Source organism: Solanum dulcamara, chromosome 9, assembly GCF_947179165.1.
Source record: "Solanum dulcamara chromosome 9, daSolDulc1.2, whole genome shotgun sequence".
Classification (NCBI taxonomy): domain Eukaryota; kingdom Viridiplantae; phylum Streptophyta; class Magnoliopsida; order Solanales; family Solanaceae; genus Solanum; species Solanum dulcamara.
Genome location: NC_077245.1, coordinates 7,165,521 through 7,179,980, shown reverse-complemented (window position 1 = coordinate 7,179,980; position 14,460 = coordinate 7,165,521). Strand labels below are relative to the sequence as shown.

The 14,460-nt window shown below is 36.5% G+C and overlaps 1 protein-coding gene across 2 annotated transcripts in view; it reads right to left on the bottom strand.

The window, feature by feature from the left end:
- LOC129902341 (protein SABRE) overlaps positions 1 to 14,460 on the bottom strand; it is a 56,790-nt gene that overhangs the window by 33,837 nt on the left and 8,493 nt on the right. Inside the window, exons 2-7 of one of the 2 annotated variants that reach the window (XM_055977559.1) lie at positions 10,138 to 10,249; positions 8,894 to 9,154; positions 7,685 to 7,944; positions 4,945 to 5,161; positions 558 to 728; positions 355 to 432 (exon numbers count right to left, since the gene is read on the bottom strand). In XM_055977559.1, the coding sequence (XP_055833534.1) occupies positions 355 to 432; positions 558 to 728; positions 4,945 to 5,161; positions 7,685 to 7,944; positions 8,894 to 9,154; positions 10,138 to 10,249 (1,099 nt within the window). Of the gene's footprint in view, positions 1 to 354; positions 433 to 557; positions 729 to 4,944; positions 5,162 to 7,684; positions 7,945 to 8,893; positions 9,155 to 10,137; positions 10,250 to 14,460 lie in introns of those variants that run through there. The other variant, XM_055977560.1, reaches the window with a different exon arrangement.

The window sequence follows — 14,460 nt, the reverse complement described above, 5'->3', positions numbered from 1 at the left end:
AACCCCAGGTATCAGTAAATATGTTTTGTGCGTGAGGGGAGGAGGGATGGGTGTAATTCTCAAATAATGCTTAGTGTAGGATAAGGCACATACAACGGCCAAGAACCGAATCCTAGGTATCATCCAACAAGTTTGAGGGGTGGGAAGGCGGGGGTTAATTATCCAATCATGGTTATTGTAGTATCTAAAATCCAAGAATCTTGGTTCAGATGACTAGAGTCTGTCCAAGTTTACCTTCTAAAACATTGCACGAAGCAACTGTACTGCTTTGTATTTTGTTCTGTGCAGCAGTTACCAGAAAATAGCACAAGAGAGAATAGAAAATGATGTTGTCAAATTAAAATTATCACACACCTGAAGTGGAATATATACGGAAGAGACGACATCAAGTTTTAATATCTCCACAACTGATATGTCACCATCTTTCAGTAGCTGCAGTATAAAAGTCACTTTCATTTCTTAAGAAAAGGTACCATTTTAGTAAGAATAGGAGAAACATCTGAGAAACAGAAAGTTTAGCATGAAAAATTGGGAACAACTGCTGACTACAAACATACATGAATTTCACTGAACTCCATCTGAACATCAACTCGCGTACTTTCTCCAACATCTTCAAAGGATCGAGATTTTGTGCCTTTCAGTTGGATGCCCATAATGTTATTCTCAACCATAAGACCCACTTCACGGTGCACAAACTTCATATCCAGTTTGGGTAACATGAAGCTAAGCTATCAAACAAATACAATAATTATGTCAATCAAACTATATGTAACTTCCTAACATTCTTATGAAAAAAATATCTAACTTCCCAACATTATGCCATGCAGTAAGCACAAATGAAACTGGAGAACAACATAAAGGAATTAGTTATAAATAGAGGTGTCAAATTTGATCCATAGATGTGTAACCTGCCCAAAATTTAACGGTGGGTAGATAACATTTTCTTGCCAGGTCAAATTGGGTTGTAACTCAAGCTGACCCACCTTTTAAATGGGTCAACTTGGGCTGCTGAACTGGTCAGCTACTCAACGATGAAGTAGCATACATTGTCTAGCACAACCCTGAGTTTCATTGACAAGAAACAGGGAGTTAGTTTGCCTGGTGTTGATAGAGCTGATACTCTAATCCTTCTTTCTCTTGTTTGTTTCCCACTCTCTGGCACTTGGACACGAGGTAATTAACAAATTTATGTATTCTTTTTTTCTTTTTTTTTTTAATGAATTCATATTTATGTATTCTTTTTATCAATGTTATGTTATATTTTTTTACGAATTTTACTATGTTTGTTCTGTTCACCAAAAAAGTGTAACTATTTGCTTCCAGTACAATAACTAATTATACATACACACACATACCAACTACTAGATGGGCAAATATTTATAAGTGAATAGAATTTTTTGAGAAGAAAAAAATCTATTCATTAATAAATATTTGAACATTTATACAATAAGTGGATAGAATTTGAAACCCAAACCTTTTAGTAGTTTAACTTTTTTTATAAGGTTAATATCAGGGGTCGTTTGGTTGGGAACACATTATCCAGGATTAATTATCCCATGATAAGTTATTCCACCATGTATATGGGATAACTTATCCCATCACTAATGTATAAATGATAAGATAACTAATCCCAGGACTGTCTAATACCTCCAACCAAACGCAGGATAAAATAGTCCTGCATTTTATCCCTAGGATTATTATACCTTATACCTCACACTAAACGACTCCTTAGTTTATAGTTAAAGTAGAAAGGAACGACTTGAAGGAAAAAAATGGAAGCAGGAAAGTAGTGAATTGTTATAAACAAAAAGGTATGTTGAACCAAAACAAGTCATCCTATGATCTATTTGACAAACTGGTGTTGACAAGACAGTCACCAAACAAGAAATAAGTCTGACAACAAAAAGAAGAAGAAGAAAGTAAGAAATTGAACTGGAAACAGCAAACAGAATTAATTTCAAAAATGGACAGGCAGTGGGCTATGTTATGGATACCACAATATAAACCACGGCATATTATGGACCACAATTCAACCCATCTGAACAGAGCCCATTTGGACCCAAACAAATTGTGGATGGGTGAGTAATGACACATCCGTTGATGTAACCCATTTTTAACCGACAAATTTCATGCAACCCGCCATTTGACGCCCCTAGTTATAAAATTGTAAGCTTTAATTTGTGTCAAACGTCAAAGGAAACAAGTAGAACCAATCAGCTATGGATTTTGAAAAGACAAAATCACCATGGATCTGTGTCGGAATGATTCAATCTTCCATCAGTTCAGAGCCCACACCTTCTTTTCTAAGCCTTTCTATCTATACTTCCTATCCCAGCAAATGGAGGAGCAAGTAATGGAACAATTGAACTTTTTTATACAAGGTAACATAGGAACAATTGAGCCTATTGTTGAACTAGTTATTCAGAGCTTACTATCCACGTTGAACCCCCTAACATTCCAGGAAGCAATCGGAACTCTAATTGATTGAAGAGAAATAGATTTCTCTCTGTGTCTTGGTTCCGCATCTTTAAACATCATGTCCATATCAAATTTTAGTTCTCTGGGCAAGTGTTTAATCCAACTAGCTCACATGTTGCTATAGTCATTGCTCAATTACTTCTACACTAGATCGAGCAACCATAATTTGTTTCTTACTCTTCTGAGACACCAAATTACCTCCTACTAAAACACAATATCCAGATCTAGAACGTCTATTAAAAGGTGATCCAGCCCAATCAGCATCAGTATATCCAACAATCTGCTCATGGCCTCGATCCTCAAAAAATAATCCTTTACCTAAAGCTGACTTTATATATCGCAGAATACGGATAACCGCTACCCAATATATCACAAGAAGAATTCATAAACTGACTTACAATACTCACAGCCACAGGAAAAGAAATGACCGGTCTAGTCTCTATGAGATAATTCAACTTACCAACAAGTTGCCTTATTTTTCTGAATTAAGCAACCTCAATATCTAGAAAATACTTCATTTGTCGAGGTCTTTAGTCTGGAAATGTTGAAAGAGATGTTTTATATTAGTGATATCATCTTGATCACTACCCGTGATAACGATATCATCAACAGAAACCACCAAAAAATACACATATTTGGAGCAAAATATCGGAAAAACACAGAGTGATTAACTTCACTACGAATCATGCCAAACTCCTGAAGTACTGTGTTGAACTTCCCAAACCTAGCTCGAGGAGACTGTTTCAGACCATAGAATGACCGGCGCAATCAACATACAAGGCTATTAGACTACAATCCTTTATAGACCAAGTCCTATTTATAAACACTACATAACAATTCTTTTCCACGTAGTACACTATATACAATCCTATTCCTATTCTAACAACTCTCTTTTTTGGAAAATCATTAGAAGTTGAAGTTCATTCCTATTTCCTCCAAAACAAGTAATAAGCTCAAGGAACTAATTTAAATCAATCTATTATATAACTCAAAATACATGGAATTGAAGATGGTTTGAGAAACTTAAATTTATTAAAAGGAAGTAACGATCTATGCATTACATATCAAAGCCAGCACAAAGGATATTTCCTCCCCACTTCATTATGCACTATTATATGCATTTTTCGTTAATTATTCCTAAAAGGGGGGAACCATTTCATTAGGCCTCATTAGTTTGCATTTAATGGAGGTCTAAATCTGAATGGTTACCATTAAGTGCATTTGTTTTTATTAAGATTTGAAGCACTTAATTGGTCTGAATAGATCTTAATCGTTAAGATCTGGAACATATTCTTAATATCATTAAGAGGTATTCTGTATGGATAATATTCACCATCGCTCTATCCACAATCACCGGCCACCACCACTAACCACCTATTCCATAACAACTACCACCACTACCACTATTGTCAACTACCATTACCATCATCTGCCATCATAACCACCACCGTTGCTAACCACTACTGTCAGTTGCTACCACACTTATCACCTTCATCATTATAATAAATTGCACCACCATCTCTGCAGCCGCCACCACCTCCACCACTACAATCAATTTCTACTACCAACAAACTCCGCCATCACAACTAGCACCGCCGTCAACTACCACAATACATTCTTCGGTCACCACCATCGTCGCCGCTGCCGCCACCACCACTACTTTCAACCACTATCACCATTGTGGTCAATCTCTACTACCAACAACCTCCATCATCATGATTAGCACCACCGCCAACTACCACAAACACATTATCAACCACCACACATTCTTCAATTACCACCATCAACACCACCAACTACTAACATCAACCAACTTCACCATTACAACTACCAACACCATTACCAATCGTCACCATTATGACAGTCACCACAATACCAACCACATCCACCGTCACAACTATCACCACCATCATTAATGGCCACTAAACAACTATTACCATCACCACCACCACTACAAACTATCTCCATCATTACTAGCAAGCATAAGAGTTGTATTTAATTTAATCAAATAATAATTTAATTTTATTAATTTCTTTAATATTTAATTAAGTTTTATTTGAATTATATCTTTATTATGTATATATAAGTAAATTATGTACATCCAAATGTTGAAAAAAAATAGTCTTAATCATTCAGTGTTCAGATCTTGAAACAACATCTTAACCATTCAGATTCAGACGTCTAAATCTTAATGAAAACAAACGAGGCCTAAGACCCTCCTTCCTTTCATATCATTGTACTTCCAACTTCTTTCTCCTAATCATTCTAGAGAAAAGCTTAAAATGCAATTATTTCAAACCTATACCCTATAACAATCAAACACTTAATAATAGACAAATCAAATGTGACTTTGACAAGCACAAAGCTATAAAGGACAAATATTCTTATTTTTTATAAGGTAGCCATAAACAAAAAAAATGTATTATCAAGCTTGTTGCAGAGAGTGAGAATAGAGAAATAACTAACCTTTTCAGGGAACATTGACGTGTATTTCATAACAGCCAAATTAGCTGGGGTTTTCACTGGCTTTTCAGCAGTACCAGATTCATTGACTGCCTTTATAGCTACATCTGTAGAAGAAAAGCCATCTTCACCTTTCCTTTTAAGTAACAGCTCCTCATTCAAATTAATGGAGACATCGCTGGTGGCAATCTCCACATTCCTAACAACCACTCCTGCTTCCCTAAAATGAAAAAGAATAGAACACAGCGGAGTAGTAACAACGCACAGTCAAGCTCAGATAAAATGCCAAAATCTGCTTCTTTCATTATTTTTGATAAGGTGAATAATTTTACTAACAATTGGAGAAACCCAGTATACACTATGTATACCAAAGCTTCTTTCATTTGAACGTCCACAATTGCAAAGAGCTAGTTCTTTTTTCCATTATTGGGAGAAGTAAGCAAGCTACAATTCTAGTTTACAGGAGAAAAGATCTGCAACAGACACATATCAGATGTACAAAGCACAAGCATAGTACAAAAAAGGCCCTATCAGAAAAAACTTTCCAGCTCATCTAAAAATTAAGAATTGAGGTATATTTTCAATGGATTTTGTCCAATAAAGTTTCAAAAAAAATATGATTGTTATAACCGTAACCTGCTCTTCATCCAGCAAAGCTAAAAATACACACTCCATTGACGCAGGAGGACTTAAGCCAAAAGAACCAAGCTGGATGACTAAGGCCCTGTTTGGATTGAGTGTTTTTAAGCCAAAATAACTTTTAAGCACTTTTGAAGTGTTTGAGTAAATTTTAAAAATGCTTATAAGCACTTATTTTTAAGCTATAAAGACAAAAGTAAGCCAAAATCCATAAGTTAGATTTGGATTGGCTTATTTTAAGTGCTTTTAAGCCAAAAAAAACTTTTAAGCACTTTTGAAGTGTTTGGGTAAATTTAAAAAATGCTTATAAGCACTTATTTTTAAGCTATAAAGACAAAAATAAGCCAAAAGACATAAGTTAGAATTTCTAACTTATGGTTTTTGGCTTATAAGTCAAAAGCAATAAGCCCATCCAAACAGGCTCTAAGTCACATTCATGTGCAATGTTCAATTAAAACTGCTGTTCATGCTTCAGGGGCTCTAGCCCAAATATTGACATCATCATAACATGCTTCTTAACTAACATGAGAAATTTATCATTATCCAACTCCTAGAATTTATGGAGTTTCTATTTCCTGCAAGCAATTACTTGATTGACAAGACTAAATCTTAGTAGCGAAGAATGGGAATTGTAGAGTCTCCTTTTCCTAAATAAATCTATCAGATCCATCTTTGTAGTTATAAATGTCTTCTAATCATCATGAAAATTTGCCTCTAACTTAGTTTTTTTCCAAAGAACTTTCAGGATCGCTAAAGACAATCCACTTATAAGGTTCTCTCATTATTTCCCTCTAGAAACTAAGCTTTGACATGATCAACGAAAAATTATTTCCCAACTCACACTGTCTTCTTAAGCTTCAGATAGTCTTTCATTCTTTATCTCAATGTAGTTGAATATGGTCAACAAGCTGGAAACCCAGTACTCTGTATTCCAATGTACGTTGTGAGTGCAACTGCTGCTCTTTGTACAAATAAAGAATTTGGCAAAATTCTTTCTTAAGATTGGCCAAAGATGATGTATTTTACATGAGGGTAAAAAGATTTTAGGATGTTTTGGTCATTCATTCACAGTATAATCAGAGTTAAGACTCATCTTGCACACATTAAGGCAGTTAATGAAAACCATTTCCCCTCTTAGGGAAATTTTAGCTCATATCAGGATGCTTAATGGAATTTCCCTTGCAATTTTTGGGAGCTGTGTAAACTTTAATAAAGGGAGATCCTACTAGTTTATACATTATTACCTATAGATAACTGCATGTGAAAAAGAGAACAACAACAACAACAACAATATACTAATAAATATGCAAGCATTGTCATAAGCTCATAACCACGCTATTAGTAGCAGAATATGGGATAGACTGGTTGTTTAAGCATTCCTCTTTTTTTTTATGCTGTAAGGTGTTTCATAAGAAAAGCATCAAGAAGATGCAAATTACAAAAGCTGACTGCCAAAAATGGTTGTATAGGCATTCCTAGAGGCTAAAGTTTAAGAGGCTAATATTTTGAGTTAAATGACTGCTGATGATTTGAGGGAATATATATACACACACACACACATATAGCTCGTTGCTGGTGTTTGCACAAAAGCTTCTTCTTTCTTTTTGCACTATATTTACTACAGTAATCTTGATCAAGGTAATGAAAACAAAATTCATACTACTTCCATTACAAAATTAGATACATGAGTAGGAACAGATTCTGTAATAGTGCATAACCAAACTTGACTTATGATTGTTCAGATGGGCATATATTATTTAAGTATTTAAAGTTGAGTTATGGCGAAAAAAGAACATGTAGATGTAGAGATGTTCCATCTGATCATTCGACAATGTAACAACACAGATGTTTTAGAACATCAAATACTAATGAGATTCATGCTGTTAGTGTTTGGGTATGGAATATGTACATGTGTTTTAAAAGCCAGAATCAAGGGACGAAATTCGACCAGCAAATACATACCAACAGAAACACCATATATATAAACTACAGGAGAAGTCGAATTAAAAAAGCTAGAGAGTCCCATGAATTGTCAATTACTGAAGAAGCTGATTCAATTACATAAAATAACTGAAACAAATGGAACAGTTGGAAGAGGGTATACCTATCATGGCCAAACTCACACATGAGGGAAAATTCTTCACAACTGAAAGGAGCAGAAACCCTTTCAGTCATGGCTAATAATCTATCGTTGGAGGGAAAAGATCCACCATGCATTGATGATTGATCATAACTGACTCGTGATTCACCAAAGTGAACAAAGATAGGAGCAAGCAGCAACTTGACAAACAATTCTGGCTTGGATCCACCATCTTTAGACAAATCAAGCGTCAACTCTTTGACCTCAACAGTAGCTTTTGGTGTCTAAACAGTTTATACAGATAATCAGCATGTATGTGAAAATCATGAGAGACAACTAAACTAGTTAAACAAATGCACCAGAGAGCAATAAGCAATGTAACATAATGTCCACTAAAGAACAACTTCATCTAGCTATCATTACAGTGAGATACTACACAAAGACAACAAGTAAGCAGGACATTAATTCCTCCATCAAGTTCATGACACCTAACTTGACAAAGCATTCATTCAGTGCAATGATTTTCAAGCACCTAACGCAATAAGCATGTATATACAATATTCACCTACACCACCATCAGAAGAATCTCCCAAAATATCCAGTTGGTGATCCCTTCTAATGTTCAATGCCCAAAAGTCAAAACACTATAAGGAAAGTGTAAAATGTCTCCTTCCATTTTTATCTGTATGAAATTCTTAAGAGAGAGAGAGAGGAATAACAAACAAGAACACCCTAAAATCTGAAAATCTGAATCTTACAGCTATTTAGATCTTGTCTGTAAGTTGCAGATTGCATTATTAGCATTAGTATGCAGTAGATCACTAGTTTGGCATCTTTTGTTGTTATCAATCAACATGGATATGCTTATGTTACCACAAGTCAATGCATACTTTGACTGAAATCTTACAATATCACACTGCAGTTCTGACACGTATGAGTTAAAATTTAAAGGAACTTAGCCAGCTGCCAACCACAAGCAAAAGCAATGCAATTCTCCATGACTCATCATATGAACTTGCATGCAAATAAAAATTATCTACACGAATCAAAGATGATTTAAATATACACTTGTAAGCAAAATCTTCAGCATCCAACCAGTCATAAAATGTAATAAAGGGAAGAGCTGACAACAATAGCTAGCAGTCTTTCTGGGTTCATGAGTAAAGTGGATGCGAGGAAATTCAACCAATCATGACCAATCATAAGACCAAGTTTAATGAGAACAATGGTTACCTTCACAGCCAACTCAGTCACTGAAACCGACAAAAATCTGGCCATATTAGCCACAACCATCCACTTCCCTCTACCTGACTTGCGAGATTTACGAGATTTTGCCTTTTTTGAGATTTTACGGGAAGCCCTCATTACAACTTCTAAATCACATATTAACACCTGTAGTTTTGGATCCCTGGATAAAAAACCAACCCCAAGCTTGACCAAGGATTGCCGAATACTGAGTCTAATTTCTCCAATGGATACACTTTCAACTGCACCCTGTAAATTATTTTCAAAGTGACATGAGATCACATATAAATACAACTGATCAACCAGAACAAAGAGAAAATCTTGCAGTTAATTGTTGCCTTTTAAGTCAGTAGTCAAAAGTTGAATCTAGGATAAACTGACAGCAACTTATTCACTCCCTTCAGCAAATTCCCTAAATGAAGGACCTCCCAAGTCACTGTGCACTTCTGTGCTTGGTGTAATTACAGTGGCAGCTTTTCTTTTGACAAGATGCAAAAGAAAAGAAACAAAAAAAGAGATCCACATGCACACAAATTTCTATGCTGGAACACGAAGACATGAACCTAAAATGATAAAATTAATTGAAATTTCAGAACGCCAAATTTTCTTAAAGAAAAATGCTTGCCGACATTGTTTGCAGAATCTCTCCTAACAGAGACTCTTTTTCAAGTCAGTTCACCTTACGGAAACCAGATGAGATGTGATATCACCCCAAGACATTTGACCAAATTGGATCCAAGTTGGCACTGCTCTTTTTGCTTTGCCATCTAGTTCCTCTAATTCCTCCACATTCCCTTACATACATTTCAAGAATGAAAAATATATTTTATGTAGCTCGTGAAACAAATAGGGAATCCTTGGTGTAAGATTGAACATATCTCATGAATGCCTATTCGTATTCTCTTAATCAGATCACATTTGTATAACTGTCTTGTAAGGCAACTGTGTCAGATTGTACCACGTATTTAAACAGTGTAAAGCTGGCAGATGATTTGCTAACTAATTCAATACAACTTCAAAGTGTACCTATGAAAGGTTCACAACAAAGCAATATATGGTAGTAATTGTTACACATGAATTTCACATGTAGTTAACCAGAAGATATAATAAAAAGATAAAAAGAAAAGCAAATATGGTGGACCATCGAACAAAACCCTGAAACCACACAGCATAAAACAGATAAACCCACGTCAGGATCAAACACGGGGGGGGGGGGGGGGGGGGGGGAGCACCTTGTTGAACTTCACCCCAATATCTCTCAAGCATTTCCATCCTCCAACACGGAATGAAACAGATGCTCCCATGGCTCGGCTTAGAATCCAAGCCAACATGCGGGAAGCAAACCTAAGACAGGAAAGTGCACAAATAAGCAGACTGTGAAAGTTCAATAAAGTTGAAGAAAAAAAAGTGTAATTATTCAACATCATGAAATTGAGATTAAACCTAAATTCTCAACTTTAAGTACCAACTCTGCTATATGGAAGTATAGAAATAGACCTTGTTTGTTTTAGCAAGCTTAAAGAACTAGACTTCTAAATGCCCATTGTAAGAGAAATGGCTTGATTTACACAATAGTGCTTCCTAATCAAAGTCAATGACATATAATAAGCATCATTTTTTTTTGAACTGGTGAAGATTGTATTCTACAGCATTAAGGGTATGCTGCCACCACCAAAAAGTGTCAATTAAAAGCTTCCTATCAAATCTAGTATCTGCTCTGTATCTACTATACATAGTTGTTTAAACCAAAAAAGTAAAGATACAATATAATTCCATTTGACCTTGTGTATGGAATTGGATCTATCTTCAAAACATCTACCATTCGTTTCCCTCCAAACTGACCACCATAGTATAATGTCCCAATTCTGGAGAAATTATGTTTTAGTGTGAAATGACCATTTTGCCCTTCTCCTTAGCGTTTTCATGTTTTGTTTGTGTTGTGGGGGTGGTTGGTGCATTCCCGATGCAAATCGGGTGAGATTTTGGTGAATTTTAGCATTGGAGTGAATTTTCAATGAAATAGTTGACCTTGGTCAACATATCAAGATCCGAGTGTTGGATGGGAATTCTGTCAGTTTCATTGGGTCCGGAACGTCGAGTTTGGTCTCGTGAGTTGGAGGCCCGAGACCATAGAATGCGTTTTGGGAATTTAGGCTAAAAGTTGAGTTTAGGTCAAAAAGAGGTCCGGGAGGGTATTTTCGTCATAACGACCTTTTTTCGAAAATCCGACAATTCCATTGAATCCGGAATGTTGAAATTAGTGGGGAAGCACATCCGATTTATTTTTAGCAGACCCCGAAAGATTTTCGAGGGTCCGCTCAGAGACTTGAATCTTGAGGCTACACAGTTTCTGGTGTCTGGTGCATAGGGACAGCAATCGCGGGTCCCCTAGCCCATTCTCAAAAGGGCCCGAGTCAGCCGACCGTGTTCGCAGACCCCAAGTTTCATTCCCTGAACAGTGAATTACGAGAAATTAGCCAGTTTTCCCATTTCCACCATTTTCAAACACTTGAGTTTGAGGAGGGCGATTCTTGAAGCTTTATTTTGAAGAAATTTGTTGGAGTAAGTGCCTTTATAATTTCTGAATCATTTTCTAGTGAATTCATCTTAAAAAAACATTTCAAAACAAGATTTTAATGTGGGTTTTGGGGGGTTTTCTGCCAAATTTCAAAGTTGGTAATTTCATGATTTCGAATCCATTTCTTTCTCGATTTTAATGGATTTTTCAACCACGAACTCCTCTTGATGTGTAGAATCTGAATTTCCAATAAAATTCTAGTTTTACCCTCTTTTTTTCCGAAGTGATTTTTGGATGATTTTGATCCCGGTTCTTAAACCTTGCAATATGGGTATTGTTGGAGTCCTTTTGATGAACTATTTCCATTCTTGATAGTTGGGAATCATTTCGGAGTCGGTATTTGAGGTTGAAGCTCCGATAGAGGGTTCGAGTGAAGTTTTCGGCCTTCGAAGTAGGTCTGGCTATTCTTCTTTGAAACAGGGATTGAATAATTGATTGTTCTTATGTTATAGGCTTTGGGATGGTATCATAATGTGAATTGGGATCGTTGTTTATATTGAGATGCCCGTGTGGGGACTTGATTATATTGTGTTACTCATGTGGGGGCTTATTTGTGCGGTTTAGCCTGTGTGGGGGCCTTATTTGTTATTATATTTGCTTGTGAGCATGTGATTCATGATTTGCCTATAAGAGAGGCTTGTAACACTATTTGACTTGTAATACCCGCGTGAAGGGTTGAGTTGGGGTATTGACATACTTAGAATAAGTGAAACGCTTTCCAAACAGGGTAAACACTTATTTCAATGTATTCCTTCACACTACTATCTATATGAGGGTGTATATCATTTTTAGGTTGAGTTTTGAAAACTTTGAACTGTTTTGTACATGTTGAGTTTATTGTTGCCTCCATGCTATGTATTGAGACCTATTCATCCTCATTCATCATATCATGGCTCTTGGGAAGTTCAGAAATGTGGAAATTCTTTTTGAGAAAGAAAATGAGACACCTTTTTATATCCTTGACCACAAGCTAGGGTGGCGAATTGATGAGATATTGAGATTGTGATTTGGTATATGAACTGCGAGTCCCCCATGGGCCCTTGTCTGGAAGCCTTAGCTTGACAGGGTATGAACGACAGGTTGTGCGACAGCCTTGATTCCACCATACCACCACATTATTGCATCATTTCCTTGCATTGCATTGATTTGTGAGTTATTTGACTTGTTTGATGATATATGATATTGTTAATCTTATGTGTTTACTTTACTCATGTCGTCTCTTATAAATTGGCAGCATCAATGACAGAATGGGACTTTTCTATATGCATGTGGAAGCGTTCCTTAGTTTATTTTATAAGTATGATTAATTCTTTATACTCAGTCGGTCAAACATACTGAGTACATTTGGATTGTACTCACCCCTACTTCTGTGTCACTTTTGATGCAGATTCTAGTTAGGGTACCACACGTGACGGTTGATCACCTCTAGCGGATAGATTCATTTCGGATTGGTCGTGAGATCCTGTGTTTCGGATCATCATTAGTTCCATCTCTTATTTCAGTCTTTATTATTACTCGAAGACTTATGATGTATTTCAAATTCAATAGTTGAATTAGATCTCGTTATACTTATGACGCCCGGTTTTGGAAAATTCTTCGTTGTATTTCTTTCTGTTACATTTATGGCCTGACTTCCCCTTTGGGAGTTTCGTATGTGATTTGTTGTTCAGCTTACAGATCAAGTGGGGTTTTGGGATGTGTGTTATCATGACCTCGATTTTTGAGTCGTGACACATATGCATGATGGTATTAGCCTTCACCATCTCTTTTGACTCCTGCTGCCTCCTCTCCTAACTCAGAATTTTAGCAACTCAGATGTATGTTCTGGCATAGTCCAGTTCACACTAGAGATGCTAAGAAACAAATTCCAGATTTGAGCAGTGAAATTATAGTGCAAGAACAGGTGGTGGTTAGTTTCTCCTGTCAAATTGCATAAAAAGCACCTAGGGACCAGCTGTCTACCTTTCTTTTGTAGTACTTGTGTTAAACATACCCTCTTTATCATTAGCCAAGTGAAGCACTTCACTTATGCACCAAACTACAACAAACAACAACATACCCAACGTATTCCCACAAGTGGAATCTGGAGAGGGTAGAGTATACGCAGACCTTACCCCTACCTCATGGAGATAGAGAGGTTGTTTTTGAAACTCCCTCGGCTCAAGCAACACATAACAAGGCAATTTGAAAAAGACAATACAAAGGTAGAACAAGGCATAGCAAATAATAGAGAAAGTGTAACATATGGTACAGAGCAGAATAATGTGATAAACAAAGAGCAAGAAACATCAGGTAGTAAGTAATTAAGGAACAAGAAACTACGAGAAAAATGCTAATATTATCTACCCACCAAGCCTCCCCGCAAGGGGAGTAAGACAACCCTCAACTACCTTTTGCCCTTCTACCATAATTCGCGATCTTCATATCCTTCTATCTAAATTCATATCCTCGATAAGCTGAAATCGTGTCATGTCCTGTCTAATCAGCTCTCCCGGTACTTCTTCAGCCTATTTCTACCCCTCGTTAAACTCACTTATGTCAACCTTTCACACCTCCTTACCAGGGCATGTACACATCTCATATTCACATGTACAAACCATCTCAGTCTCGCCTCCCTGATCTAGTCTACCACAGAGGTCACTCCTACCTTGTTTCAAATATCTTCATTCCAAATCTTATCTCTCCTTATATGCCCACACATCAACCTCAGCATCCTCATCTCAGCAACTCTCATCTTCTGAACATAAAAGTTCTTAACTAGCCAACACTCTTCCTCATATGACAGTGTCGATCTAACCACCACTTTGTAGAACTTACCTTTATGTTTTAGTGGTATCTTCTTATCACATAAGACTTCTAAGGCGAGTACCAATTTCATCCACGCCGCACCAATACGACATCCACAATTGCCGGCAATCTCCTCATTTCCTTGGATTAAAGACCCCAGAATATAATGCACTAAATTAAGCAAGGAAAA